This window comes from Erythranthe guttata, chromosome 3, assembly GCF_056151865.1.
Source record: "Erythranthe guttata isolate IM_541 chromosome 3, IM_541, whole genome shotgun sequence".
NCBI lineage: Eukaryota > Viridiplantae > Streptophyta > Magnoliopsida > Lamiales > Phrymaceae > Erythranthe > Erythranthe guttata.
The window spans coordinates 17,412,171-17,439,877 of record NC_142535.1 but is presented as its reverse complement, the minus strand read 5'-3'; the positions used below and the strand labels follow the sequence as shown (position 1 = coordinate 17,439,877).

The 27,707-nt window shown below is 37.1% G+C and overlaps 6 protein-coding genes across 12 annotated transcripts; 4 read left to right on the top strand and 2 right to left on the bottom strand.

Moving 5' to 3' along the window:
- The first annotated feature begins 890 nt into the window (after window positions 1–890).
- On the top strand, window positions 891–5,659 carry LOC105963421 (kinase with adenine nucleotide alpha hydrolases-like domain-containing protein). The gene is made up of 10 exons (XM_012987824.2): window positions 891–1,502; window positions 1,814–1,911; window positions 2,808–3,057; window positions 3,148–3,780; window positions 3,870–4,112; window positions 4,198–4,364; window positions 4,440–4,519; window positions 4,618–4,765; window positions 4,857–5,006; window positions 5,094–5,659. Exons 1-10 carry the CDS (start codon window positions 1,334–1,336, stop codon window positions 5,349–5,351), a joined length of 2,196 nt encoding a protein of 731 aa, XP_012843278.1. The 5' UTR covers window positions 891–1,333; the 3' UTR covers window positions 5,352–5,659.
- A 3,350-nt stretch (window positions 5,660–9,009) lies between these two features.
- On the top strand, window positions 9,010–16,677 carry LOC105963420 (Zinc finger C-x8-C-x5-C-x3-H type family protein). Of its 2 annotated transcripts, none has more exons than XM_012987823.2 (9): window positions 9,010–13,553; window positions 13,675–13,825; window positions 13,903–13,996; window positions 14,239–14,313; window positions 14,928–15,021; window positions 15,209–15,479; window positions 15,562–15,604; window positions 15,678–15,781; window positions 16,074–16,677. In XM_012987823.2, the coding sequence occupies exons 1-9, from the start codon at window positions 9,211–9,213 to the stop codon at window positions 16,455–16,457; spliced, it is 5,559 nt and encodes a 1,852-aa protein (XP_012843277.2). In that variant the 5' UTR covers window positions 9,010–9,210; the 3' UTR covers window positions 16,458–16,677. The 2 variants fall into 2 exon arrangements, with proteins under 2 accessions (XP_012843277.2, XP_088671948.1); XM_088815822.1 differs by having other exon boundaries at window positions 9,090–13,553; window positions 13,903–14,029.
- A 243-nt stretch (window positions 16,678–16,920) lies between these two features.
- Window positions 16,921–17,917, top strand: NDHM (subunit NDH-M of NAD(P)H:plastoquinone dehydrogenase complex). Its single transcript, XM_012987822.2, has 2 exons — window positions 16,921–17,508; window positions 17,586–17,917. The coding sequence occupies exons 1-2, from the start codon at window positions 17,038–17,040 to the stop codon at window positions 17,763–17,765; spliced, it is 651 nt and encodes a 216-aa protein (XP_012843276.1). The 5' UTR covers window positions 16,921–17,037; the 3' UTR covers window positions 17,766–17,917.
- On the bottom strand, window positions 17,769–21,083 carry LOC105963417 (uncharacterized). Of its 3 annotated transcripts, XM_088815823.1 has the most exons (6): window positions 20,861–21,060; window positions 18,738–20,323; window positions 18,493–18,640; window positions 18,294–18,376; window positions 18,119–18,192; window positions 17,811–18,082 (listed from the first exon to the last, which is right to left on the bottom strand). In XM_088815823.1, the coding sequence occupies exons 2-6, from the start codon at window positions 20,283–20,285 to the stop codon at window positions 18,016–18,018; spliced, it is 1,920 nt and encodes a 639-aa protein (XP_088671949.1). In that variant the 5' UTR covers window positions 20,286–20,323; window positions 20,861–21,060; the 3' UTR covers window positions 17,811–18,015. The 3 variants fall into 3 exon arrangements, with proteins under 3 accessions (XP_012843275.2, XP_012843273.2, XP_088671949.1); XM_012987821.2 differs by having other exon boundaries at window positions 17,769–18,192; window positions 20,861–21,083; XM_012987819.2 differs by having other exon boundaries at window positions 17,769–18,192; window positions 20,841–21,073.
- Window positions 21,084–21,489: 406 nt separating this feature from the next.
- LOC105963416 (Tetratricopeptide repeat (TPR)-like superfamily protein) lies at window positions 21,490–23,250 on the top strand. 2 transcript variants are annotated; one of them, XR_016030421.1, is made up of 5 exons: window positions 21,490–21,812; window positions 22,118–22,256; window positions 22,445–22,535; window positions 22,722–22,808; window positions 22,896–23,250. XR_016030421.1 is itself a non-coding variant. In XM_012987818.2 (5 exons), the coding sequence occupies exons 1-5, from the start codon at window positions 21,558–21,560 to the stop codon at window positions 23,019–23,021; spliced, it is 639 nt and encodes a 212-aa protein (XP_012843272.2). In that variant the 5' UTR covers window positions 21,492–21,557; the 3' UTR covers window positions 23,022–23,250. The 2 variants fall into 2 exon arrangements, 1 of the variants encoding a protein (XP_012843272.2); XM_012987818.2 differs by having other exon boundaries at window positions 21,492–21,812; window positions 22,445–22,476.
- Window positions 23,251–23,354: 104 nt separating this feature from the next.
- On the bottom strand, window positions 23,355–27,349 carry LOC105963413 (RING/FYVE/PHD-type zinc finger family protein). Of its 3 annotated transcripts, none has more exons than XM_012987816.2 (7): window positions 27,178–27,349; window positions 26,664–26,883; window positions 26,074–26,271; window positions 25,532–25,858; window positions 24,970–25,059; window positions 24,831–24,875; window positions 23,355–24,575 (listed from the first exon to the last, which is right to left on the bottom strand). In XM_012987816.2, exons 2-7 carry the CDS (start codon window positions 26,838–26,840, stop codon window positions 23,709–23,711), a joined length of 1,704 nt encoding a protein of 567 aa, XP_012843270.2. In that variant the 5' UTR covers window positions 26,841–26,883; window positions 27,178–27,349; the 3' UTR covers window positions 23,355–23,708. The 3 variants fall into 3 exon arrangements, with proteins under 3 accessions (XP_012843270.2, XP_088671947.1, XP_012843269.2); XM_088815821.1 differs by having other exon boundaries at window positions 26,664–26,949; window positions 27,178–27,312; XM_012987815.2 differs by lacking the exon at window positions 27,178–27,349 and having other exon boundaries at window positions 26,664–27,026.
- Between the last annotated feature and the right edge of the window lie 358 nt (window positions 27,350–27,707).

Sequence of the window (27,707 nt, the reverse complement as noted above, 5' to 3'; positions counted from 1 at the left end):
AGTTAAAAATTTACTTGAGTTCATGGTTTTAATAATGTGGTAGATGAAAGTAGGAAAAAAAATGAAGCATAATACATCATCTATAAATTACGTTAACTCCTATGAAATTAAAGATTTTATATTTTCATTGCATTAGTAAGTTGTGAAAGTAATTGTAATTGTATTCTTTTGTTTGTACAACTTGAATATATAGTTACCCTTGAACCGAAAAATAACCGAAACCGAACCGAAAAAAACCGAAACCGAACCGAAACCGAAAGAAACCGAACCGATAAAAAACCGACATACACGGTTTTTAATTTTACGAAAACCGATATATTCGGTTCGGTTCGGTTTTTGCCAAAAACCGAACCAAACCGACCCGACCCGTGCACACCCCTAATTAAGATTGTATTATAAATATTGGAATAAAAATGTGAAATAACAAGAGGAATACATAACAAATACATAGAGAACAATATTTTTTTATTTGTAAAAATAGTAAAATAATTAAAAAAAAATTGAAAAATGAAAATACTCATGTTGACCCCGGCTGAACCGGTCCAACCGTGACCCGCCTATCCGATTTTGTGTCCGATCCGGTTATAATAATATTGAAATAAGGTGATAGCAGTGTAATTTGAATTTCACAGATATAGATCTTTTATACAATTTGTACTATCATTTATTTCAAACAGTTACTTTTTTTTCCTTTGTTGAATGCGACCCCGTGCAATGCACGGGCACGATTACTAGTTATTATAAATAAATAGTCACTTGAATGAGAGTAGGGTTTTGAACACAAGTACTCACGGATTATTTTATTTAGAAAAATATAATAATAAAAATAAAATAGTAATACTATTATACCCTCTAGCCACCCCCTACCCCCTACCCCCACCCCCCACCTCAAGAAAAAAATAAATAAGAAAAATGGTGGGGGTCCCACTACCAAAAGCACAGAAAAGCAAGCATAGGTGATTGTAATAACTTGAACCAAAATTGCACACAAAAGTTTTCCCCATCTAATTTTTTTGGTGGGCAGATCAATCACACAGCCATACTATATATCACTCTTCTGACATTTTCTCTGCTGCTAAATTCTTGAAAACCCAAAATTAAAAAAAAAAAATCATAAAATACTCAAATTTCAGTTACACAGAAATTTTAACCACCACTGCCAGCAAATACGGCCCTCTTTTTTAATAGGGTTCTTGTTTTGATCAGGGTTCCCGCCGGTGGCAGAGTTGTAAATTGAAGTGAGAGAGAAGAAAAAAAAAGGAAGAGTCTTGAAATCTCTGTTTCAGTTTTTTTTTTTTTTTGTTTTTTTTGTGTGTGTGTGTGTGTGTGGAAAATGACTCAGATGGTGGTTGCTGGCGGCGGCGATGGGAGCTCCGGCGGGCGGACGGTGGTGGTGGGGGTGAAGCTGGACTCACACAGCAGAGAATTGCTGACGTGGGCTCTCGTGAAAGTTGCCCACGCTGGTGATTGCGTCATTGCACTCCACGTCCTTGACAACAATCGTAAGCATAATTAAATATATAATTGTGTATATACATATATATATATGTGTGTGTGTGTGTGTGATTTTTCTCTTATCCAATTGTCTGAATTTCACTTAATTTGTGGAAAGAATGAATTTTTCTGCTATTTTTGCATTTTGCTGTTTGAATCGGTGAAGTCTGCTAAATTAAGCAAAATATGTGTTCAAGAAAGGATTTTTATTTATTTTTTAAATTTTATTTATTTTTATTTATTTATGTTTTAAATTTTTTTTAGCATTTAATTTGATTTTCTAAAAAAGAACTGATTTTGATGAAATGGGGTTGTGCAGAAATAGTGGATCGTGACGGAAAATCATCCCTTCTCTCTCTGGTTAAAGCTTTCGACTCCATTCTTGAAGTTTACGAAGGCTTCTGCAACTTAAAACAGGTAACCAAAAAAATCTCTCTGTTCTTGAACTAACGCCGTTAATCACCCACCGTCACAAAAAATGTAACGGTGTTAGTTGAGTTCCACTTAAATTTAATGTAAGGTGGTAGTAACTAGTAACATGAGATAATCAACAGTGTCGGTGGATCTCTCTCTCTCTCTCTCTCTCTCTCTCTCTATATATATATATATATATATATATATATATATATATATACACACACAATGCCTCTCATTTATGACTTGTGTAGACTTTGATTTCAAAGAAAGCATGGATAAATACATAGTTTAATAGTAGGGTTTGTTATGCCATTACTTTGGTTTGATTTTCAGCCTTAATTGTTAGGTGTGAATGTTGTTAATATAAAAATAATGGTAAATTAAGCCCCCGAGGTACTGTCAAATTACGAAAAATTCCCTCATGTTTGGGTGATTCTAATCAATCCCTTCAATTAATCTTCTTACGTGTCCACCATTTGCGATGTTAAATTTAGTGGAATCTTCTAGATTATGTCTCGTTCTACTCCATTCGAGCTCCGTCATTTTGAAACAAGATGATTATAAGATGTGTTTCTTGGCTTGTTAATATCAGATTGTGGTGCATCAGAAACTGTATTTTTGCAAAAAACGAGTATAAACTAGAGAGCATTTCACAGATTCTGTGAAATGCAACACCATAAGGACGAACATGTAAGAAGATTCGTAGCTGATGAGGTGGTTGTAATTACCCAAACAAGAGGGGGGTTTTCGTAATTTGACCTTACCTTCAGCGGTGGTGGCCGTGTAATTTTACCCGATGATATAATATACATCATCTATTTTTGTGAAATATTATCTGATGAAAATTGAAGGAATATTTTTTTTAATAAATTTTCTGATGTTATAAAATGGTGCAGGTAGACCTAAAACTGAAAATATGCAGAGGTACGTCGATCAAGAAAATCCTCGTACGAGAGGCGAAATCTTATTACGCGTCCGAGGTTATTTTAGGAACTGCTCAGACTCGCCATACTATTCGTTCGTCAGCTTCCGTTGCTAAATACTGCGCACGGAAGCTCGACAAAAATTGCTCGGTTTTAGCCGTAAATAATGGCAAAATTCTCTTTCACAGAGAATCGAATTCATCCTCTCGTATTACCGTTAAAGGTAAATAATAATTAATATATAATAATATATTTTTTTTAAAATTTTTTAATCAAGAAGCTTATAATTATTATCCATTTTGGTTTTTGGCAGAAATCGAAAATCACCGACGAAATGGTTTACTCAACGCCCTTCAACGATCATTCAGCAAAAACACTAAAGTGCTTAACAGTGATTATGGTAATAATAATAATAAGACAATGTTGCTGACATGGAAAGAAGAAGGTGGTAAATCGGAACAAAGAAAATGTTCGATTTGTTCGGTGGGACCCGATGAAGAGCCTTTAAACGAAGACAGTAAAGCTATTGTCTCGGTACATAAACTAGAGGAGGCTGCAGCTTCTAGTTCGAATATTTCACTATTATTAAAAGAATTACCGGAAATAAAACCAGGTTGGCCGCTTCTTCGTCGAGCGATGATGACATCATCATCGTATAATTCCACAGTGAGGCAAATCTCCGTGGTTCAATGGGCAATGAGACTACCGAGTAGATATCAATACCATATCTCGATCGAGAATAATTCTGACCAATCCTCTGCAGTTCAGAACGGTGCAGTTCTTACAGTTGGTTATAACGAGACCTTATCCGTTTCCTCATCGTCGCTCGAGTGCAATTCAAGAACCTTACCGGAGGAACTCGAGGGTTTTCACGAGAAGTACTCCGCCAGCTGTCGACTGTTCGAACTCAGAGAACTTGTTTCGGCCACGTCCAATTTCAGACATGGTTTTTCTTCTTACATAACCGAATCTTTTTTTTTCCGATTAATTTTTTATTTTATTTTATTGACTAAAAATAATGTGAATTTTTTTCAGTGATAGGTAAAGGAGGTAGCAGCCGGGTTTACAAAGGGTGCCTTCCAGATGGAAAAGAACTTGCGGTGAAGATATTAAAACCGTCGGAAGATTCTCTCAAAGAATTCATTCTCGAAATCGAGATTATTACAGCTTTGCATCACAAAAATATTATGTCGCTTTTCGGATTTTGTTTCGAGGACAATCATCTCGGTTTGGTGTACGATTTTCTATCCAGAGGAAGCCTCGAAGACAATCTTCATGGTATACGAAAATAAAATACTCTTAATACTTAATATTCTTACGTACATTGTCTTGTTTTATAACAACGTAAAATATCGCGAATTAGGTAATAAAACGGAACAGGTGGCGGTGTTTGGGTGGATCGAGAGATTTAGAGTTGCTGTGGGTGTAGCTGAGGCTTTGGATTACCTTCACAACCGAGAAGATCAACCCGTTATTCATAGAGATGTTAAGTCTTCGAATATACTTTTATTCGACGATTTCGAGCCGCAGGTAATTAAATTCTATAATAATAATAATCAGCTATATATTTCATTTTGTTTCCTACTTATTCGATTAATTTCTCAGCTTTCGGATTTCGGACTTGCTAAATGGGCGTCGGCAAATTCTACTCACACAACATGCAGCGATGTTGCCGGGACTTTTGGGTTAGTATTTACTTATTTTTTTTTGTTTTTAAATTTAATCGAAAAATGTTTTGAGTTTATGGAACAAAATTAAACAATGTACATTTTTGTTGTGACAGATATTTGGCTCCTGAATATTTTATGTACGGAAAAGTAAACGAGAAAATCGATGTATATGCGTACGGAGTGGTTCTTCTCGAGCTTTTGTCGGGTAGAAAACCGATTAGTAGTAACTGCCCAAAGGGCCAAGAGAGCCTTGTTATGTGGGTATGTTTTTTATTTACTCTACTCATTTAATTATTTAATTTTCGTTACGATTTTTTTTTCTTTTTTTGTTTAACGAATTAATTAATTACAGGCAAAGCCAATTTTAAATTCCGAAAAATTCGTTCAATTATTGGACCATAATCTGGGCAACAATTACGATCACGAGCAAGTTGAGAGAATGGTTTTAGCTGCTTCACTCTGTATTAGACGTGCACCGAGAGCTCGACCTCAAATGAGTGTTGTAAGTTCCGATTTTCCCTTTTTTTTTTTGAAATAATAAAATATGCAATATTGTTGTTATATAATACTCGTTATCGTATCTCTGCAGGTTCTCAAGCTTCTAGAAGGTGACGAAGAGGTAGTGAAGTGGGCAAGATTGCAAGTGAATGCTTCTCACGAGGTTTGCGAAGAAGGGATTGATGCAATAGACGAAGAGATATTTTCGAAATCGAATCTTCAATCACATTTGAATCTTGCATTGCTCGGTGTGGACGAAGATTCTCTTTCGGTAAGTAGCATCGAGCAAAGCGTTTCTTTGGAAGATTATCTACGCGGCAGGTGGAGTCGTTCCTCTAGCTTCGATTAATCGATTTTTTTTTATATTGGAAGATTTATAGGGGTGTGATTATTTTTCGGGTTTTTTTTTCGTTTGCTCGTTGTTCGATGTGGGCTTGGATGTGAGGTTGTTTGTGGCTATGTGCATGCCCTCCTCCTTCCCTTTGTAGTTGTGAAGGTGAAGCAATTTTATATTTTTTTTGTTTTCAAGAATGACTAGTGTATGATTTCAATCTGCATGAAAGATTTGATGAGTTTTGGTTGTTGTATGACTCATTATCAAAAGTGTAATGTACAATCTTTACATGATATATATTCATTAGTCTTTTTTTTTTTAAATAATTAATTAATTTATAGTATTTTTCTGTGTCTGGATTTGAACTTTATAGGCATTATTTTTCATGTACTTGTCAATGATGTTAACATATCAACTATAAGTTCATGTTTGGTGATATTAGCCATAGCTTTTTCTTTAGGCTTTTTGATAAAAAAAGACCACCTCACATTCTAAATCTTATTACTTACAGTTATCGGTGTGGTGTGTATATTACAATTTAGTGTGTATACTGTTTTTTGTGATTTTGATCATAAAATTTTTTTTGGACGTTCTACCAAATTTATCATAAATCTATGTACTATAATATACAGTTTTTTGTGATTTTGACCGTGAAATAGTTTTTTTGGACGTTGCACCAATTTTAACTAAAATTTGTGTAATAGTATACAGTTTTTGGTGATTTTGACTGTGAAAAAGTTTTTTGAACGTTCGACCAATTTTACCCAAAATTTGTGTACTACAGTGTACAGTTTTTAGTGATTTTGATCGTGAAAAAGTTTTTTGGACGTTCCACCAATTTATCCAAAATATGTGTACTATAATAGCGTACATATATTTTGGTAATTTTGATCGTGAAATTTTTTTTGGGACATTCCACCAATTTTACCCAAAATCTGTATACTATTATAGTGTATAGTTATTCGTGATTTTGATCGTGAAATAGTTTTTCGGACGTTCCACCAATTTTACACAAAATATGTGTACTATGTGTACTATACTGTATACTATAGTATACAGTTTTTGGTGATTTTGATCGTGAAATAGTTTTTTGGACGTTGCACCAATTCTAACTAAAATTCGTGTACTATATAGCATATAGTTTTTGGTGATTTTGAACGTGAAATAGTTTTTTAGACGTTCTACCAATTTTACCCAAAAGTTGTATACTATTGTCAACATATTTGAGTTAAAATTGGTGGAACGTCCAAAAAACTATTTCACGATCAAAATCACCAAAAACTGTACACTATAGTACACATATTTTGGGTTAAATTGGTGGAACGTCCAAAAAACTATTTCACGACCAAAATACAAAAAACTGTACACTATAGTACACAGATTTTGGGTAAAATTGGAGGGTCGTCCAAAAAACTATCTCACGATCAAAATCACAAAAAACTGTATGCTATAGTACACAAATTTTAGTTAAAATTGGTGTAACGTCAAAAAAACTTTTTCACGATCAAAATCACAAAAAACTATATGCTAAGTACACAAATTTTTGATAAAATTGGTGGATCACACCAAAAACCCTTTTCACGATCAAAATCACCAAAAACTATACATTATAGTACACAGATTTTGGGTAAAATTGGTGGAACGTCTCAAATACTTTTTCATCAAAATCACCAAAACAGTATACCGTAGTAGTACACAGATTTGGGGTAAAATTGATGGAACGTCCAAAAAACTATTTCACGATCAAAATCACAAAAAACTGTATGCTATTGTACACATTTTTTTGATAAAATTGTCGGATCATCCTTAAAACCTTTTTCATGATCAAAATCACCAAAAACTTTGTACTATAGTATACAGATTTTGGGTAAAATCGGCAGAACGTCCAAAAAACGTTTTCAAGATCAAAATCACCAAAAAATGTATACTATATAGTACACATATTTTAGTTAAAATAGGTCCAACATCCAAAAAAACTATTTCACTGTCAAACTCACCAAAAACTGTATACTATAGTCCACATATTTTGGATAAAATTAGTGGAACGTTCAAAAAAAATTTTTACGATCAAAATCACAAAAAAATGTATAATATAGTACACAAATTTTTGGTAAATTTGGTGGAACGTCCAAAAAACTTTTTCACGATTAAAATCACAAAAGTTGTACCTGATAATAAAACATACACACTACACCTCACGTTCTAAATCTTATTACTTACTTTCTTCACGTTTAAACACAACATTTTGGGTACTCGTTCAGAATGATACATGATCAGGGCAAAGTTCAACTCAAATGGCCTAATTAAGACTAAAAGGCCCCATAGGCCCATGAAGAAGAAAAACCCATAAGCTGATAGCTTGTCAGACGAGATGTTGGGCGAGCAACAAGGGAATGGGAAGCCTTCTGCTGCTCGCCCACCCTCTAGCATACGCCTCAGCGTTCTTTCGTTACACGACTTGTTGGCAGCACACAGAAGCATTTAATGCATGTCCAATCTACTGACAAGCGCATGGAATGTTCCCTACTTTTGGCATGTGACCGTCAATGAAAGGACGAATTAAACCGTACTAAAGGAAATTTGAAGTTCGTAATATTTTGTTACATAGACTGTACTGTCAAATTAGATTGGAGAAATAATTGGCGTCCGTATCTTTATCTATAAATAGGGGGATGGCTGCTGAAGAAGGTACGCACTCAAAAAATTCAAGATGATGGACTCCAATTGGAAACTAGCACCAAGCCAAGCCACCCAACCTAAGAAACTCTAGATCTACTCTAAACTCTCACTGAGTTGACTCACCAACACATGCACAGTCAACCAGTTAAAGGAACACTCTCACTCTCAGTTAAAACCCCGATTTTCTCTCGCGCAAAGTTTCAATCACTCACATAAATAGATTGAAAGAAGAAAACATAGTAAAGTGAACAGTAAAGTGTCACATTTATTCCTCTCTAAGGGCAATATAAATAGACACGAAGCCAACGGTAGAAGACAACAAAGCTGCCTCCGAATCAAAATCAGCCACGTACGGCGAAGATTCTATAAAGAGTTATCGGAAAAAAGCAATAAAGATGATATAGAGGCAGGGGCGGACCCAAGGCTTGTGTTGGGGGGGGGGGGGGGGGGCGCCCCTGCAGAAATTTTTTTTTTTACCTTTTTTTTTTTTTTTTTTTTAATATTTTGGGTTATTTATGTATTCATTTATACACTTTAGCCCCCCAAAGTTAAAATTTTATACCATTTTACCCCAAAACTTTTTTTTCACCCCCCACCCAAAACCCCCTGGATCCGCCCCTGTATAGAGGTACTGTAGAAAGAGAAGAAAGTAGAGAGAAAAGCATCACGGTTCAAATGAATTAGAGCTGAGTAGAAAGAGAGAGCTTTTATCCGAGTTAGTGGACATCCACGATTAAATAGTTGAAGTATTTGGACCAATTAACTCTCCTGGCCCAATAGCTTAAATTGGGTATCATTAAAAAATAGGCCCAATAAATATATTAGTTAAGGCCAAAATAAAATAAAATAAATTAAAATATTATTTAACATAAAAGGAAATATATTATTTATAAAGATTTATTATTTTACAATCTCTTGTTTCTTGACCGGAATTATTGAAATCGAGATCTGATCGAACTCTTATAAATATAAAATTATATAATCACAAAATAGTATCGCAATAAGATCTTAAATAGGATTAATTAAATATGGTAATATATATATGACGTAAGGGGTTACGTCATAATTCATACACAATGAACTGGCTCACAAAAGAAAACAAGTCAAAAGAATCTTTTTCCGCCGTCCAAAATTGAAAATTTCTGCGGACGAAAAAATTAAGCAATCGCAGACTCCGACAAAACGACGACGCGTTATGGATCTTCCGCCGCCGCCGCCGCCGCCGCCGCTATTCCGCCACCAACAGCACCACCATATCAGGTACGGAAACGTCCACCGTCCTGAATTTACACACCCACCCTATAGCCACCACCTTCCACCGCCACCTCAACCTCTCCCTCCGCATATTTGTCTCCCACCACCACCGCCGCCGCCGCCGCGGTCCCCTCCGCGTGACAACTTTCAACCAATTCTTCACACGCGCTTCAATTTCTCTCCACCGCAACCCCCTATTGAAAGACCCTATCGTGAAAGACCCTATCATCACGAATTTGAGCCATCATCAAAACCCTATTTCAATCGCGACCTACTTCCGCCGCCGCCGCCCCCTCCAGGGCAAGAAAATATACCTTTCCGGAATATCCATGATTATCCTGAGCGAAATCCTATTTTCAAAGATGAGATATTCCGTCGGGGTTGTGGCGATAATTATCTACATGAATTGCCCGAAAATTGGGATCGGAATTTGCAATTGGGTGAAAGGGAACTGCGGATTAGGGTTCATGATAAGAGGAGGCTGGGTAGTGATATGAGTGATCGGTGTCACGAGCTCAACGAGAGGGATTGTGACATGAGGAGATTGGGTAGTAGTATGAGAGGTCATGAGTTGTACGATATAAGGGGCTATGATGAGAGGAGATGGGACAGTCGTACGAGTAATCGAAGAAGTTGCGAGTTGTACAGTGAGGAGGATTATAGTAAGAGGAGATTGGTTTACGGTAGTAATAGTGGGGTTTTGTTGCGATTAGGAAACAAAGAACCAGAATTTATGCAGGATAATATGAGATTGGGTAGATTTGCTGGTAGGTTAGGGAGGAGGGTTCATAATGAAGAATTTGTTAGATCTAACAAGAAGAGGAAATTGCAGAAAAAGAATGCTATACATAGGATTCCAGTAGGAAAAGATTGCAGCAAACACAGTGGACCGCCAAAGAACCAGCACTTTAAGAAAAATTTGAGTAGCGGTATTTCCGGGTGCAAGGAGAAAGAAGGGTTTCAGCAGCTGCAAACAAGAATAGCAGATAAGAAAGAGAGAGAACAGAGTCCTATGGAGCTTGCCATTTCTTTTAAATCAAATGCATTGGTAGCCAAGGCTATATTAGCGCCTTCTGGTCCAGCTGTCAGGTCGGTTATTGATTCATCGAATGTGAATAATAAAACTGTGTATAATATGTCCGATTCACCATCAGCCAAATCCAGCAACGGTGTTGTTAAAACACACTGCTTGACACATGGTTTGGATCTCCGATCCGAGTCACATAGAACTTCAATAGAGGTTCTGGATGAAGCTTCAGTTTCTGGGAGTGGGTTTGTGGGTGTTGATGGTGCTATTTCGTTTGGTGAAAATGCTATTAAGAATGAACCTCCGAGATGCATGAATTTACAGAGCTCCACTGTTGTCGGATCCAGCAAAAAAAAGGCAAAGAGGTTAAGAAAAAAGAAGGCAGCTCGAAAGAAGCTATTGCATAAATTAAGCATGCAGAAGGAAAAAGAGAGTGGCAATATGGTTAACGCTAACAATACTTTTAATAGTCCGGCTGCTGCTCCAGAACTCAACTCGGATACTACATTGTCAAAGGGGAATCTCTGTTCTGCGATTGTTGGTGTAGTACCTGATACTATTTTATTTCCTTCATTAGTGGGTAAAGTTTACGAGGAAGGTGAAATTGAAAGTGATTCTGACAAATCATTTCCTCCTAATTTGAAGAGGAAAAGGCATAGTTTGACCACATTAACAGCTTCTTCACATGCGGCTAATAATGTAATTAACGGGTGTTCTGGTCAGGTGGAGAACTCAGTCACTACTACTGGTGAAGGTGATAATGTGTGCCAATTGGAAAATGATGGGGTTGGAGGTCATGCACATGAAACTCTTTTAGTTAATGAGAGTACCGGTCATGGAGATAGTTTGTACTTCAATCAGCACGAGAAAAATGTCAACAAATTTGTAGAGAATGGGGCTTCTGTATTGCGTACTGAGAAGAGAGCCATTTGGTCTATCGATCAATATACCAGATTAGGCACTGATGAATATTTATCGGAATTCCATGAATCGGATTCATCTTTAGAGTCAGACAGTAGATTGCTACAAAGGCCCAAGTGTGTTATCAGTTCCGATGTGGGATCTGCATATGCTAATTCAGAGGAGTTGCACCCAAACCAGGTTAATACACCCCAAATTCCGGTACATGCAGTGGAAGTAAGAAGTTCGGATGGTGTTGTTAGAGATTGTTCAAATGTTAATATAGGAATTACCACCAGGTCTGATGTTCCTTCAGCAGATTGTAAAAGGATCTCAGCTCAAGTTGAGGTTTCTTTTCCAGATGCTTTGGGGGAGAAGTCTTCTACTGATGTTGACTCTGTTGAAGGATCTCCAACGGCAATAAGTAATGTAGAAACTTGCTCTCATATGGATTATTCATCCAAGATTATCAGGAAGAGGAAAGCTAGAAGTGCTCCAGAGGGTGTTTATAGTTTAAGTACTAATGTGCTAGTTGGTACCGGTAGATCCATTGGTGGTGAAGTTGCAAGTCTTTTATCTAACAATCATATTCCTGATGTGGAGGTCGACCTTCTTGTTGAGAATGACACCTGTAATGAGGATGATTTCTTTAACAAAGAGCTCTCTGAAGTTGAAGATACAACTCTGGAGGTAGATTCTGGGGCTAATGGCTTATGCTTCAACTATAGGAAGAAGAAGAAAGGATCCTGCCCAAGATCAAATCTCATATCCCCTTTAAAAGACGATCCGGTTGCAGGTGGGGTTACCAGTGATTGTTCAGGACTTGTTCTAAGGTCAATCAAACTCGCAGAATGGGGAGCTGAACGAAGAGAAGATTCTCCATCAGGATCAACATCTACCACCGAATGTGCTATCAGTGATATGGAAGATAAAGTTGTCTGTGAGAACTTTTATGTTGCAGATCTCGATAAGAATCTGTCTGATGTCAACAAACTGTATACCGCTGGTGATCAGGCTGTTATTGCAAATAGTCTATCTTCATGTGGTGATAGAACTGGTGTAGCTGCTTCTAATTCTCACGAAGATCTGTTAGCATCTGGCTTCGATATGGGATCCTGCATGAGTTCTCCAGAAGAGCTGCTGTCTTACTCAGACTTGAGTTTTTCAAGAAACGTAGCCTGCCAAACAAAAAATGAGGAATTCATGAAAAAAGCAGCTGCAGACAATTCACAAACTAATGGTAAGCTTTCACCATCTCTACTCGAGGGTAGTAGTAAAATGGTGAAGAAATCGAATTTTGTACATGGGAAACTAACTATGAGTAAGAACCAGCCGACTGTTTCTAAAGCTTCTCCTGGTCATCAGCCTTCAAATTTGAGCAATTCAAGGAAATTCCAATATACTCATGTGACAAAATCAAGGACGTGGTGTCGACCTGGTAACTCTGTCACAGTTACAGAACCAAAATCACAACCTTCTCTCCTTCCTCCAAGTCATGAAACAAAGTTAGCCAGAAATATGCAGAGTTCATATATAAGGAAGGGTAATAGCCTAGTGAGGAATCCTTCCTCGACTGGTGCAACTCCAACTGGTTATCATGGTTCTGGTTGCTCAGTTTACAGGCTAACTACTTGTACAGATAATTTGAAGAATAGCCAAGCATCTGATAGCGAAATTGATGATGTTAATGCTTCAACCCTACTGAGGATAAAGGAGGTGCATACTTCTGCATTTCCTAAAGAACCACCTCTAAATCATACTTGCAACTCGGGGGATTCATTATCAGTCGGAGATACTCCCAGAAACAGTGGTTTGGATGAAACTATAAAGTCTTCTGCAGTTCCTGAATGTCGAACTGATCCAGTCAGTAACCCAGATGGCCAGAGTAAACTTGCAGGGAATTTGGAGAAGAAGATATTATATGTCAAGAGGAGATCTAATCAATTGATTGCAGCTTCTAGTTCTATTGATACGTCTATACCAGGGGCAGATAAAACTCAAGCATCATTATCCGATGGCTACTACAAGAGCAAGAAAAATCAGCTTGTAAGAGCATCATCAGAAAATCATGTAAAAAAAGAGGATGCAAATGTAAACCTGCTTAGGCTTGCACCTCACACAAATCTTCCTAGAACTTCTAAGAGACCGGTCTCTGGTTTTGCCAAGAGTTGCAGACATTCAAAGTTTTCATCTGTGTGGAAACTACATGATAAACAGTCCTCAGAGAAACATAAAAATTCTGTGGTACCTCGGAAAGTCTGGCCGCATTTGTTTCCATGGAAAAGAGCTACATATTTGAGAAATTTTATGCATGCTTTAGGTGCAAAACCAAACAGCAGTTCCCTTTCCACCACCAGGTATGCGGATAACTTATATGTTTCTCATTGTTGCAGCACCACACCCTTAAGATTTATCTGTATTTCTGGGCTTATTAAAAACTAATGATGAATATGCATTTTTTTCTTTCTGGATGTATAGCCAAAAATTGCTTCTCTCAAGAAAGAGAGGTGCCATTTACACAAGATCAACTCATGGGTATTCTCTTAGGATGTCCAAAGTTTTGAGTGTTGGTGCCTCTAGTTTAAAGTGGTCAAAATCAATAGAGAGGAACTCAAAGATGGCCAATGAGGTTTGTTGAGTACAAATACTCTTGGATATAGAGCTTAAATCACGTGAGTGATGATTTTACATATTTCTTACCTGTAGGAAGCTACACGAGCTGTTGCGGCAGCCGAGAAGAAGAAAAAGGAAGAGACGGGTGCTGTTCCCATTGCTACAAGGAGCAGAAATCATGTTTCTCGTAAGTTGGTTCTTAGTGTAAAGCTGCTTTCAGGTACGCCGCCCTGCAATCCTGGTGTGGCATATCAGATATGCATGCTTATTTTATGTTAAGAGAAACAAGGACATTTTTTGGTTAATTATGATTTTACAAAGCATGAACTCATACATATTATTATGCTTTTAAATTTGGATTTGGCTCATATTTATGGTTTCTCGGAGTATATAAAACTTGGTATTTTCTATTTGGAATCACATAAACAGGAGAACGGATATTTCGTATTGGTTCAGAGCGATACAAAATGGATGCAACAAGGAGGACTCTTCACAGAATTACAGGTGGTCTGCATGATTCCTCCTTTTCATTCATTTTCCATGCCATCAAGTGTTGGTCAATCTTTGAGATCACAAACACATAAGACGCAGCACTTATTTACTTGTAGAGAAAACCTTATTTTTTTCATTCTTTTTCCCAAGCATATTGACAGTTTTTATTTCATATGGAGATTTATATGTGACCACAAAGCGGGTATTGCTAATGTGATGTGTTATTAATAGAGTTCAATTCAAAGGGCTTGATGATGTTTTCCTAATTTGGAGGCAGTGCTTATCTGAATCTTTATATGAACAATTCATTGGTGGTCTTGTTGATGAATGACTAATAGTAAAAGGACCCCTTGGCTAAAAACTTTAATGAAATATGACCTGTTTATGTTGATTTTGACATTGCCCTGAGAAATGTTTTTAAGAGGCATAGACATAATTTCGTGCAATCAAAAGAACAGTCTTTTAAGCCTGATATGCTCCTGGTCTTTGGTTTGTTTGCAGTATCTGTTTGAGTATTTTTATTTATTTAGTATGCATATCCAATACCAAATAACTTCTGAAGGTCTCTGAACTTGCCACTCTCTATAGAAATTTGATCTTCTGACCTCTTTTCTTCACGTATGCAGCTGAGAAAGAATCACCATCTTCTGCTGTTCTCCAATCTGAGAAGAAAGTTAAGAGATCTTATGTTCCCAGGAGATTATTAATTTGCAACGAAGAGTAAGTTCTCTTAGATGCCTGTACTTAAATCTATGAATCTTAGATAATTTACTGAATTCTGACTTAATAGTTGACCAAATAAATTAAAAGAGAAAAAGAAGAACAACTATAAGGTGACACGCAGGCATAGACTTTATGCATATACTTGGAAATTTTGGTTTATAATTTACCCTTTAACTATGTGTAGATATGTTCGAATTGGAAATGGTAATCAGCTGGTTAGAGATCCGAAAAAACGAACTCGTGTCCTGGCTAGCGAGAAGGTTCGGTGGAGTTTGCGTACTGCAAGGTTACGATTGGCTAGAAAGAAAAAATATTGCCAGTTTTTTACTAGGTATGGAAAATGCAACAAGGACGATGGGAAGTGCCTGTACATCCATGACCCTTCAAAAATAGCAGTCTGCACTAAATTCCTGAGTGGTTCATGCTCCAATCTTGACTGCAAGTTGACTCACAAGGTATTAAGTGATTTTTGTAGTATAATACTCATCATATGTTACAAACTGTTTTATTTATCCAAAGACGCTATTTGTCATACAGGTTATCCCTGAGAGGATGCAAGATTGTTCGTACTTTCTGAAAGGTAGGCACTAGTTTTAAGAATCTCGCAGATTAATCTTCGAAGAGCTCACATCTCCTATTCATTCTGTTGCCAGGGTCTTGCTCTAACGAAAATTGTCCTTATAGACATGTAAATGTGAAACCTGATTGGCCTGTTTGTAGAAATTTTCTCAGAGGCTACTGTGCCGATGGCAATGAGGTATTGTTTGTCTTGTACACATTATCTCTCTCGCACATTGTTTTCTCCCGAAAATATCCCTGTTTGTGTTTGGAAATCAGTTTCGGATGATTTTTCTTGGAGGGACAAGATATAAAAATCCCTTCCAGACTGCACATCCTCAGGCTGGAGAGATGGGGTTTAATTATAGCACACTGAAGCACACCAGCAAACATTTTTATGTATATAAATTGTTTACAGTTTAACACAAGTGCACACTACCCCACTAATCTTAAATCTTGGTGAAATTTGGTCCTATCTCGAAAACTTGCAGTGTCGGAAGAAGCACACCTATATCTGCTCTGATTTCGAATCAACCGGAATTTGTCCTCGAGCATCTACTTGCAAGCTTCACCATCCAAAACAGAAGGTAGAAGCAAAACCCGAGAGTGAGCAGAAGAAGATTGTAAGAGGCCGATATTTTGATGGTGGTCTAATAGGAGTTGCTGACTGTACAACCCCCGAGAAGCTCTCTGCAAAAGGTAAGAATGACTTAGGTTGTCATGAAGGAAACTTTCCCGATTACATTAGCTTAGTTGTGAGCGATGACGAAGTGGACCCCACTTTGGAATCGGAAGGAGTTCTTTCGGATATGGAAATATCAGATGACGACGAGCTTGTTCAACCGAGCCTAGTCATGAATAGAGATAGAGTATGAACACAGCTTATTCTATGTGATGTATAATTTTAAGTTTGACTGTAGGTAGGCAGGTCAAAGGTGTGTAGGTAAATAGGAGTTGTGACTGCAATTTGACCACCGTAAATTTTGACTGTTTAGTTATTTGTACTGTCCAAATTTGTGGTGTAGTTAGGTTAGTGGTGTAGGTTATGTGGAGTTGTAAAAACAAGCTGATCAAATGAAAATTTTAGTTTGTTTATCTTCTTTCTTTGTATTATTTTTATTATTATGCATCCTCGTAATAAAGAAGCGGTTTCTGAGTTCGATTCAAGCTACACGCGTAAGATAATTCGATTAATGATTTTCGTTGAAGATACCTTGCTAGGAGGTAGATGATGATTCAGAACATCATGATTAAATTCTGAAATTTGAATCAAAATGAAAGTTGAAATTTAGTGACATATGGTACTTATTGGCACATTCAGACAAGAACTCTTATCCTCAATTTACTTGGACAGAAAACATTTTAGCCTTTCATTTAGGAAAAACCAAACAAAACTCTGCAAAAATTTGAATAAAGAAAAAGGAAGAAAACATTAAAAAAAAAAAAAAAAAAACCATGGCTGCAACTTCAACCTACATGGGTCCCACCAGTTTCTCCATGCTACAATGGAGAAGTGGCAAAAAAGCACTCAAGAAAAGAAGTGTTTTTTTCTCAGCTTCATCTGAACAAGCAGAGGTACAAGAAGATATCAACAAAACAGAAACACAGTTAAAAGCAGAAGAAGTTAACACAAAGCAGCAGAAGCAGAAGGCGGGCCCCACAATGACGAAGCCTCGTCCATCCGAGAAGCAAATAAACGTAGAGAGCAAGAACATGAGCAGAGAATACGGAGGGCAGTGGCTAAGCAGCACCACAAGACACGTTCGGATATTTGCAGCCTACATAGATCCAGAAACCTGCGAATTCGATCAAACGCAAATGGATAAGCTCACTCTCATTCTCGATCCGACGGACGAGTTTGTTTGGACAGAAGACACTTGTTACAAAGTCTACTCCTATTTCCAGGAGCTTGTTGACCATTACGAGGTAACATACTAGATTCTTTTTTTTTTTCTTCTTTTTTTTTTTGGGCGTGTATGCAATAATATGGTGGAAATCCACAGGGAGCACCGTTGACAGAATACACGCTTCGTCTGATTGGTTCGGATATCGAGCATTACATAAGGAAGATGCTTTACGAAGGAGATATTCAGTACAATATGAATGCACGAGTGCTCAACTTCAGTATGGGAAAACCGCGTATTGGATTCAGTTACGACGGCCAACTTCCAGATGCAATATAGTGATGATGCAAATATGTTATATAAATAATGTTGTGACAAGTGATATTAGTCACCTTGTTTTTTTAATGTTCATTCTCAAGGGTAAAATGGTAAATATTCTCCTCTCAAACTAACCATGTTTCAAGTAAAATGGTAAATATTCTCCTCTCAAACTAACCATGTTTCAACATTTAATACATGTGTTGCAAAAAAGTTAATATTATTATTATTATCCGCTACGAAAAGGCGACGCGGGAATCTTGCCTTTCGACTAATCTTCACCGTCATATTCAGATTCAGATTCAGATTCAGATTCATCATCTTTAGAGCTTGATGAGGCGAGAGATCGAGCATCATCTTTAGAGCTTGATGAGGCGAGAGATCGAGGCTCCACAGCAAGGCATTCACGATCTTTCCAAGGTTGAAACGCTCCTTCTTGAGTCAAATTCTGATAATAAAATATTAAATATTAGTCAAAGCATATTTACACTACAAGATTTCGTTTTTTTAACGAAACAAAATAATGAATGCAACAGAAAAAAAAAACACCTGGAGCCAGAAGAAAAATCCACGTAGGATGGTCAATCGTTTTCCCTTTTTGTATCGGTATTTTTTGAGTTTATTTCCAAGATCTGCAGTTAATAGGCCAACACAATCGAATAATATATTTAGTTCCATAATTAGGACTCGTAAATGTAAGAACAATCGATTTTTCTTTTTTCGCGCGAAAATGTGAGAACTAACTAACCGGGATAATAATCAAAATAGCATCCAACTTCAATTGCCTTTTGATGCCTAACGTACTCCGCTTTATCAAACGGTTTCTTGAGAACACTTAAGACACGTGCTCTAAAACCACTCGGATCGCCAATATCCTGCGAGCCGTCTTCCCTCATCTGCATAAGTAAGACCATTGTAATAAATAAGTATCAATTATTATTACCAACTTTTTGCATTAAGATTTATAAAGAAACTATTTCATAACTAACGTACGCTTTTATGAAATTTCTTTGAACGAACAAAGGAGCCCATGATTCCTTTCTCGAGATGTGCATCACCGTTTAGGATTTCAACATCCTCGAATTCTTCCACCAAAACTTTCTCTCTCTTCTTTCTCTTACACCCCACTAGGCGTTCATCAAACTCAACATTCTTGATTTTGGTACTGATTCCCTTCACCATAACCGGTTGAGCTTTCACGTTATTATTACGATGTTCGAGCGGAGTTTTTTCAGTCTTGGGACTAGAACGTTCGACTTTTATCAATCTTTTGTGTCCATGCGCCTCGTTTTTTCTCTTACATGGTTGAACTTCATTACAATCTTCATAGTCATTCTTCGGACCAAGCCTATGATATAAGTTGTCATCGAATTCTTGAACCACATTTTTCCCCTTGAGTTTCCTATCAACATGCTTGCAATGATTTTCTTTCATATGAAGATTATTCCTCGGACTACGCTTCTGATATAAATTCCCATTTTCTATATGAGCTGAAGTTTTAACGCGGGCCCCACAATCTTCCCTAATCACATTCTTTCCCTTGACCAATCCTTGATCGGCGGCACGGTCCCACATGTTATTATCTGCCACGTCACATTTTTTCCTATTTTGTTGTACCTCGTTTCTCTCACCAATCCGAGCATGATAAGAATGCATGCACTGATTTTCATCCATCACATTCTTACCATCGACAAATTTCTCTTGTCTTCTTTGGTAAGCCTCGTACTTCGGATCTCGATCAACTTTACGACTTGGACTGAAATGCCCTTTGTCTACCTTCGATTTTACCTGGCTACAAACTTTTTCCTCCTTAACTTGTTTAGTGAACTCGCGATGAATCTTGTTCACCCTCGTACGAGAATTCTCAGACAAAAGATCGGGCCTCGTTCCTGTTAATCTACACCTTTCTATATCCATCTTTCTACCCGATTGCACTTTCACATCGTGGCCATGTTGACTCTTCGTTGACCCTTTTACCTTCAGATAACCAGAAGGCTTATAAGCCGGAAACACGGTTTCTCCCCTGCTCACACGAGATAACCTAGGACTACTCTTCATGGTACTGCTGTCTTTAGCCGATTGATCTTGGATTTCGAATCCACCATGATTCATCCTTCTTCGACTTTCGTATTCCGATTTGCTGTCATCAGAATGAGTTTCACTGTCCGTATCATATTCGATGAAAACATGGGAGCCATCAATCTCAGTGTCGAAGGCGTAAGTTTTTCGATGTTCTTTCAATCCATTCAAGAATTTCTTTTGTTGAGAATCGGTTTCACTATCAGAAACGGTTTGACTATCAGAAACGGTTTGACTATCAGAATCATCGTCTACAGAAACGAAATTTTCCCTTTCAATTTCTTTTTGGTGTTTGTGAGAATTTGCGCTTCTCAAAGCGGAGAGCAGAAAAAGTTGGTAATTGGGGTCGACGTTATTTCCTTCCACAAATCTTCTCATTTCATCCAACTGTTTGCTATTTGTCATCATACTTTTCACGTCGTGTAGAACATCGTGAGTATCGTAATAACGCTCCATTACCATTTTGGAGATCACGATATTTTCTGCTAATTAACTATTGCCTGCAATTAAAATATCGAAATGTAAGATCCTTCAAACATTAATTTGAATCAAGAATTACAAACTTCATACCAATAAACTTTAGTTGTTGGACTTAGTTTCTCCTTGGGGTGTTGGATCAATACAGAAGTTTATTTTATTTTATTTTTGTAATAATTTTTTTTCGGAAAATTCAAAAAATTTACCATATATGCAGAATTGAATTGCTAAAAAGTTCAAATCTTTATTAATTAAAATTATCAATGAAAAAATGTTGAAACATAAAAAACGGATCTTTAAGTTTGGTGGAATATATAATTTAATATTATTTTCTTTTATTTAATTTTTGTGGGGTTTCTTTTTTCTTCTCCAAATGAAAGTTTATCCTATGGAGTTTATTGTCAGGGATAAAAATTAGCAAATGAAATCAGACAACATAGAGAAAACGAAAATGTTCACAAGAAAATGATTGAGGTAAAAAGGTAAAAAAAAGGGGGGGGGGGGGGGGGGGGGGGGGGGTTGATGCTGAAAAAATCTTACACAGAAAGGTGTTTCCATACCAGAAGCGTCGGAAAATCAAGAACCCGCCGTCAGATCGCCGGAAAATCAAGAAAAGAAATCCGGACTGACCCAAAAGAGATATAATGTTTTACACCTCTGAGTGTGTGTGTGTGTGTGTGTGTGTGTGTGCTGAGTGTGTGGGCTCGTGAGAATTGATGGTTCTTCTCCCTTTTTTTCAGACACAACCCTACGTGCGAGTGAGCGTCTTCAACAACGCTGGACATAAATACTGACCATTTTGTTGACTTTTAAGTCAACCGTACGAGTACTCGTGCATTTTTCCGGAAAAAATATAGTTTTTACCCCTCAAGTTTGCACTAATTCCATATTTGGTCTTTTATGTATACGAAAAACACATTTTGTCCATAGTATTTCAATAATTTAATACTTTTGATCTTTATCGTAAATTTACTATTAGGCCATCAGTTAATACAATATTGAACACATGCTTGATTCCATTATTACTAACAAAAAAATGACGGAGATGACTAATAACGTTGAATCTTTGAAAGATGAGGGACCCAAATGTGTTGTTTTCCAAATATGGGGACCAAATATGAAATTAGTGTAAATTTGAGGAACTGAAATTAGTATTTTTCCCGCATTTTTGCTAGTGTGAATTCGACTCAATCCAAAGTTAATTTAATAGAATCGAGAGAGCGGAGAGAAACCCAGAAGAAGAAATTTGCAGAGGAGATGAAGATGACATGGAAGAAAAACCTCAAAGACAGTAAAAAAAGCAACAGCAGAAAACGGCCCATCTCTTTAAACCCTAATCTTCCTTTTGAAGATGTCAATTCCACTTCCGATTCACCGGAGCCGCCGAGGGAAGGTGAATTACTTGGAAACGACGACGTTTCTAACAACAAAACCTCGCGTTTCGACGAGGAAGATGACAAAAGGAAGAATCTTGCTCAAGATTTCGAATCCCAAGGGAATAAACTAGCTGAGGTATTTTCTCTTCTTCCATTTTTTGGTATATGGATTTTGTGAATTTTCAATTTTTCTTACTTTGTTTGTGCCTAGGGTTTTGGATATCATGAACATTTAGTATATGATTTTTGTATTGTCAAATTGATTTGTGAGGTTAACTTTTTTTTTTTTCCGAATATGTAATTTATTGGCAAAAATCCATGTTAATTACCTACTGGAACAATGCATTTGAAATTATGACAAATACTATTTTGCTATATGTTTATATTTCGCATATGATGAAGCTTTTTTTTTTTTTTTTTTTTTTAATTATTATTTGGTAGGAAGGAAAATACCGACAAGCGCTTGGAAAATGGGAGTCTGCGATTACTTTGATGCCCTCGAAAGCAGTTTTACACGAACAAAAAGCTCAGGTTTTGCTCGAACTTGGAGAAGCATGGACTGCTTTGAAAGCTGCAACTCGTGCGTTCCTATTTAATTTTTTTCCTTCTTAGAATTTCTTTCAAGGTAGTCAAAGAAATCGTAATTTTAGGTAAAACTGAAATTGGGTTTTCGATACATTGGTTGCGTTTCCGAGTTTTCATTTTCACTTACTAAGATCTTGAAATTAACCACATTTTTAACTAGTGATTTTTGCCCTTGGTTCGTAGGAGCTACGGAACTGGAACCGAAATGGGGTGAGGTAAAGTTTTCGCCCTTTGCGTGTACTATGCTGCGAAGATTTAACGGAAATGAAAAAAAGTAAATAAATTAATGTGATTTAAATATAATTTAACTCTACCTAAGTATGGTGTGACGAATAGTTGAAAGGGTTGGCACTAAAAGTGTTAATTGGTAATTTCTCTTGTTAAATGTTTTGATGTTAAATAATTTTAATTTTTGGATAGTGATAACTAACTATTCGTTTTTTCGATTAATTCTTGATAGGCGTGGATCACTCTTGGAAGAGCCCAATTAAACTATGGAGAACCTGATTGTGCCATTGAAAGTTTCGATAAAGCGTTGGCCATTAAGGTAGCATTAAAACATTTAAGGTATCTTTAACTGTATACAAAAGTTAGATCTCGAGCGTATGATAATTTAATTATTATCTATTTACAGCCCGATTGTACGGAGGCAAAAGATGATAGGCAGACAGCATTGCATTTAGTGAAGAGGCGAAAACAGCTTCATTCGACAGGTTTGAGTTCAACTGAAAGTCGTTTTCTTATTGGAGATCAAGGCTAATCTAAATCCTCTTGAAGAGTACTGTTTGCCACAACGACTTGTGATAAAATCATCTATGGTTTTCAATTTCATATCGATAGAGTCTCGTGTTCATCGTATAAGGATGAATTTGCTCCCGTTTTTTGAATTAGAAGTCGTGTTGAAATGAAAATATGTTTGTTGTACTTGTAGGAATGCAATGAAAATTTATAAGGCTTAGATTGAAAATAAGTTCAGTTAATATTTTTTAGGATGTTTGTTTAAATAGATAAATATGTAAGTGGTAGGATTAGTGAAATGATGTTCTTTGATTCCTGCCAAATGAAGTGAAAAACTATACGTACAACCAAAATATTCCAAAGAAAACATATTTCAAATTTTCAATCGAAGATTTCCGGTTCGACTCTGTCAAAAGAATCATCTTACAGGTGGTGAAACATACTATTACAATTTGCTACAGGTAATAACCAGGAGCAAAGAATCTGCTATACTACAATTTCCCAGATGTAATACATCACAAGCAGCAGAAACAGAATTCGCGTCTCCTGCCAGTTTTCTGCAAAAAAATGTCCTACATATGCAGTAGCATACAATTGTTACACTGTTACATTTAACAACTAAAGGTACACGACGAAACTCCTTCGTCTCGCCAAAAAATATTCAAGGGTTAGAATTTTCCTCCTCAATCAATACACAAACACACACTCACTAAGCTTTGAGTCCATTTGCCACAAGATTCTCTTCGTAATTCAGAGTTTTCGCTGCATTTAGAAGCATATCCATGCCCCCACCAGACTTAGTCAAACCCTCCACTGTCTTCGTTTCTCCAACCAACGACCTCTTTCTCGATTTAGTATTTTGCATATTCTCGTAAATTTGTTTAGCTTTGAGTACCCGCTGGATTCCCACATCGCACTTTGTGCAAAACCATTTCCCTATAGGTATGGTCTCACGAGGTGGGTCCATACAGTAAAGGTGATACGCGTGATCGCACCCATCGCACAGAACAATCTTGTCATCGTCTCTATCGACAAAGCAGGCTCTGCACAAACAAGAAGGGCAATACCAACAAGGCCCATAAGATATCAGCTGTTTAGTTGTCAAACATTTTACATGGTAAAACTTGTCTTCGCAGAATGAATGACCGCATATCCTGTAGTCTTCTTCGTTTTTAACCTCCATTCTACAACTCTTGCAGTGTGGAAATCTTTTATTATTATTATCCCCTTCGTTTGCATTTAACCCGGTTGAACTCTCCTCCAATTCCTTTGGTGGTGCTTCATATATCAGTTCGTCTTCGAGATTAGAAGCATTCAATCTCTCACAAGCTATGCAGTTGTCATGAGGGGATTCGATTCCCTTTCCTGTGCAATTTGCACAGTACCAACTTCTAACAGGAATTCCTTCGATAGGTGGCTCGATACAAGATAAATGGTACATTTCCTCACATGAATCACACACTAAACCATTTCTTCTGTCAATTTTTTCTCTGCAGTGCCTACAAGTGTGAACTTGGTCGACGGCACAGGCCTGTGTTGGCTCCGTTTTGTGCATGCTATATTCTTGTGTAAGTAACTGTAATAATCACAAAAAGGACATCACATTCAGAACCGAACTACCCAACACATCATAAAAGTTAGCTTAGAAGTCTTCTACTGCGTTTTTCTACCTGAGTCTTTAACTAGTACTAAAATCTGTTTTTCAGCTTTCCATTATGATCCAAAGTCTTAATGTAAAGAAAATATTATTGTGTACATGGAACTTTTTAGCGTAACAATGTTCTGTATTCACAATGCAAAACAGGGAAAAACACAGTTTCAAAACAGTTACCTCATGCGTGCCTTCCTCAAAAATGCCGTTTTCAGAGCTTCCTACCTGCAAATGCAGGGAGTGGAGTCGAAAAAGATAAGATTAACAAGGAAAGCATAAACGGCAAACACAACCAAGCATATGCAAGCAATTACTCTACCTGTTCACAAAAAGAAGTCATTGTTTTGTCCGACAGGCATTTCACGAGGGAAATTATATCATTGCCAAGTCTTTGGAGATTTGTCCATATCTACAAAAGAAAGTTAGAACTGAGACTTACAGCATGTAAATGTATACAAAACACAAATCTACGTATGTATATTCCTCAATTTCATAATACAAGGCAATCGAAATAGCAATTCCAAAACCGGCTGCCCACCGTATCAACTGTCAAACCCTCAACACTGTCATTTTAATCTGCATTCTTATTTGAACACTTCATATACTAGTTCTCCCACTCCGAACTATTTAATACTGAGAGGATATATAAAAGCCTTGGTTATGAGAAGGTAAAAGTCACCAAAAACATTGAGACTTGAGTCTTGATAAGCATGTGTATAAAGTGAAGGATAATTAAAAAACGAGGGCAACTAGAAGACTATCCATGCCTACCCCTTCACTAAAACTTGCCACAACTTAAATATCTACTCTCTATGTCTCCAGATGATCGCATGCAATGAGAAGACGCATAGGCATTAAGCAAGTCAGTTTCAGAATTGTACCTGTTGTAAATCTGAATGAAATAGCGTGGGCGAACTTTCATATGCTTTCTCTTTCATCCTTGAGTTTACGTGACTCAAATCAAATAATTTGTCAGCCTTCATTCCATTTGCAAGAAATAGACTGCATAGTTGAGCAAACTGTTCTGACATAATAACATCAAACAAGGTGCAGCGACAGAGCTTTGCAACTCTATCGTGATTTGATTCAGAAGCTGATTGACTAGATGGTATGCCCGTAGTGCCCTTAACTTCATTTTGAAGACTATCAGGAACAGACCCGGTCGGGGAAGTGTATTTGCTCCGAGATTTACAATAATGTACAGATTCCTGCACAGGGAACCACATTAATCTGCTAAATATATACTAATTAAAGGCTGCAATTGAGAAGCCTAGTATAAAAAGGACCTTTTCTGGTGCAGGAAAAGTGGGGATCTTATTAACTGATAGCTATGTTTCATTCATGACCGGGAAAATCAATGCAAAATAATATTCTAATGAACAAGAAAATATAGGTTGCAGGCAATCAATGATGCGGTACATACCTTAACAGTATTTCTGCTACCACTTCTTGGATGAAGTGCAAGAGCATTTTGGATGCATTCTTTTAGACCACCTTCTGTTTCCAACGATTGGCATATCCGCTCGAGAACAATATTTCTTTGATGGTTGAGCACGCAATCATGGGAAGCACTTGTATGTGAACTTTCCTGAATAACTTGATCCGACGAACTCTTCATTGACTACAAAATCAAATGAAGAAACCTCAAAACAAGCACACATGGGACTTGCAGTAAGAGAGAGAACAATGATGAGGGGAATAGGAGATCAAATAGAAATCCAAACAACACACAAAACATGTCAATTTTTAATCAAACGAGAATTTGAAATGAGTTGTTGGCCGTAAAATTTAAAACAGTAACAAAACAGAGAGGCTGTTCTCTCATTATGGATCCCTAGATGCTAGGAGCCTTGCAATATGCCAAAGAAACATGACACTCTGTTCTTCATATTAAAACCTTAGTTCTGGGAAACTGAGACATGGCCAAACGAGCCTTTTCAACAAGACATAAAGCAAAGAAAAAAGTAACTTAATTTGCAATAAGTAACTTTGTGAATTGAGAAATTACCACACCTTCTCAAAGAGTCGAGTATCTGCATCATCCAAAACCATATCATGCTCCACATCTTTGGCAATCCTTCGTCTCTTGTAAGTAAGCATACCACCTCCTAACCCTGATGAACCAGTTTCCGCATCACTTCCACTTCCACTTCCATTCGCCTGCGACTCACTAACCTTGAACTCCACCATTCCACTTCTAGTACGACTTCCGACTCCAATAAAATCGTTTTCTCTACGTTCATCGACCATTATAATAATTCAATTACCCACAAACAAAAACGAAAACCACAATCATAACCTAAAATCAAACCAAACAGCATCCAAAAATCAAAAATTCCCAGCCAATTACTAATAAAATAAAAATAAATCAATCAAACGCATCTATCTAGGTCAAAACGCAAGAAGCAGAGCCTGCAAAAACCCCCCAAAACGACAACGAACAACTAAATGTGAAACTTAAATACTTTTACTTCAATAAATTTTACAACACTACCAGAAAAAGAAGCAAGGATTACAAGATACTTACCGGCGAAAGAGGGAGAGAGAGAATCTCAGTTGTTTATCGGAACCCTAGTGAGAGAAAGTGCGAGTGGATTAGGAGAGGGCTTTTCAAAAATTTTGAAAAAATGAGAGGGCATTTCTGTGTGTTGTTCGGAGTTCCAATTTTCTTTACTTCTCAGCTTTTAAATTGTCCTTTTGTTACTGGTAACCGAATCAACCGGCAATTAAACAGTTATCGGGCATTTCATCTCTTTCTTCCACCGGCACGTGCCGGTTTGGTTTGCTGTTTGCGTAATTCATTTCAAAAATTATTATTTATTAATTATTAAAAAGAAAAAAGGGTAAATTACACCTACACCCCCTGAGGTATGCTAAAATACATTTAAGGTCCCTTTAGTATCGGTACTTACAATCACCCCTGAAACATTGGTAGAAACCGTAACAGAATAATGCATTGGAAAAGTACACAGTTAGGGCTCTAACGAATTATTACTTTCAGGTAGTGGATGAGACAACATAAAGTAAAGGGTGACATGACTCTCCTAACATTTCTTA

Coding starts and splice junctions, on each gene's coding strand:
- LOC105963421 (XM_012987824.2), top strand. CDS start 1,334: ATGACTCAGATGGTGGTTGCTGGCGGCGGCGATGGGAGCTCCGGCGGG. Junction 1,912..2,807: donor GCTTCTGCAACTTAAAACAG/GTAACCAAAAAA, acceptor AAAATGGTGCAG/GTAGACCTAAAACTGAAAAT. Junction 3,781..3,869: donor CACGTCCAATTTCAGACATG/GTTTTTCTTCTT, acceptor AATTTTTTTCAG/TGATAGGTAAAGGAGGTAGC.
- LOC105963420 (XM_088815822.1), top strand. CDS start 9,211: ATGGATCTTCCGCCGCCGCCGCCGCCGCCGCCGCTATTCCGCCACCAA. Junction 14,314..14,927: donor GACTCTTCACAGAATTACAG/GTGGTCTGCATG, acceptor TCACGTATGCAG/CTGAGAAAGAATCACCATCT. Junction 15,022..15,208: donor TTATTAATTTGCAACGAAGA/GTAAGTTCTCTT, acceptor AACTATGTGTAG/ATATGTTCGAATTGGAAATG.
- NDHM (XM_012987822.2), top strand. CDS start 17,038: ATGGCTGCAACTTCAACCTACATGGGTCCCACCAGTTTCTCCATGCTA. Junction 17,509..17,585: donor AGCTTGTTGACCATTACGAG/GTAACATACTAG, acceptor GGAAATCCACAG/GGAGCACCGTTGACAGAATA.
- LOC105963417 (XM_012987821.2), bottom strand. CDS start 20,285: ATGGTAATGGAGCGTTATTACGATACTCACGATGTTCTACACGACGTG. Junction 18,641..18,737: donor CAAAGAAATTTCATAAAAGC/GTACGTTAGTTA, acceptor TTACTTATGCAG/ATGAGGGAAGACGGCTCGCA. Junction 18,193..18,293: donor GATTTTTCTTCTGGCTCCAG/GTGTTTTTTTTT, acceptor TTTTATTATCAG/AATTTGACTCAAGAAGGAGC.
- LOC105963416 (XM_012987818.2), top strand. CDS start 21,558: ATGAAGATGACATGGAAGAAAAACCTCAAAGACAGTAAAAAAAGCAAC. Junction 22,477..22,721: donor TGGAACCGAAATGGGGTGAG/GTAAAGTTTTCG, acceptor AATTCTTGATAG/GCGTGGATCACTCTTGGAAG. Junction 22,809..22,895: donor ATAAAGCGTTGGCCATTAAG/GTAGCATTAAAA, acceptor ATCTATTTACAG/CCCGATTGTACGGAGGCAAA.
- LOC105963413 (XM_088815821.1), bottom strand. CDS start 26,900: ATGGTCGATGAACGTAGAGAAAACGATTTTATTGGAGTCGGAAGTCGT. Junction 26,272..26,663: donor ATACTCGACTCTTTGAGAAG/GTGTGGTAATTT, acceptor TTGATTTTGTAG/TCAATGAAGAGTTCGTCGGA. Junction 25,060..25,531: donor TTCATTCAGATTTACAACAG/GTACAATTCTGA, acceptor TTTCTTTTGTAG/ATATGGACAAATCTCCAAAG.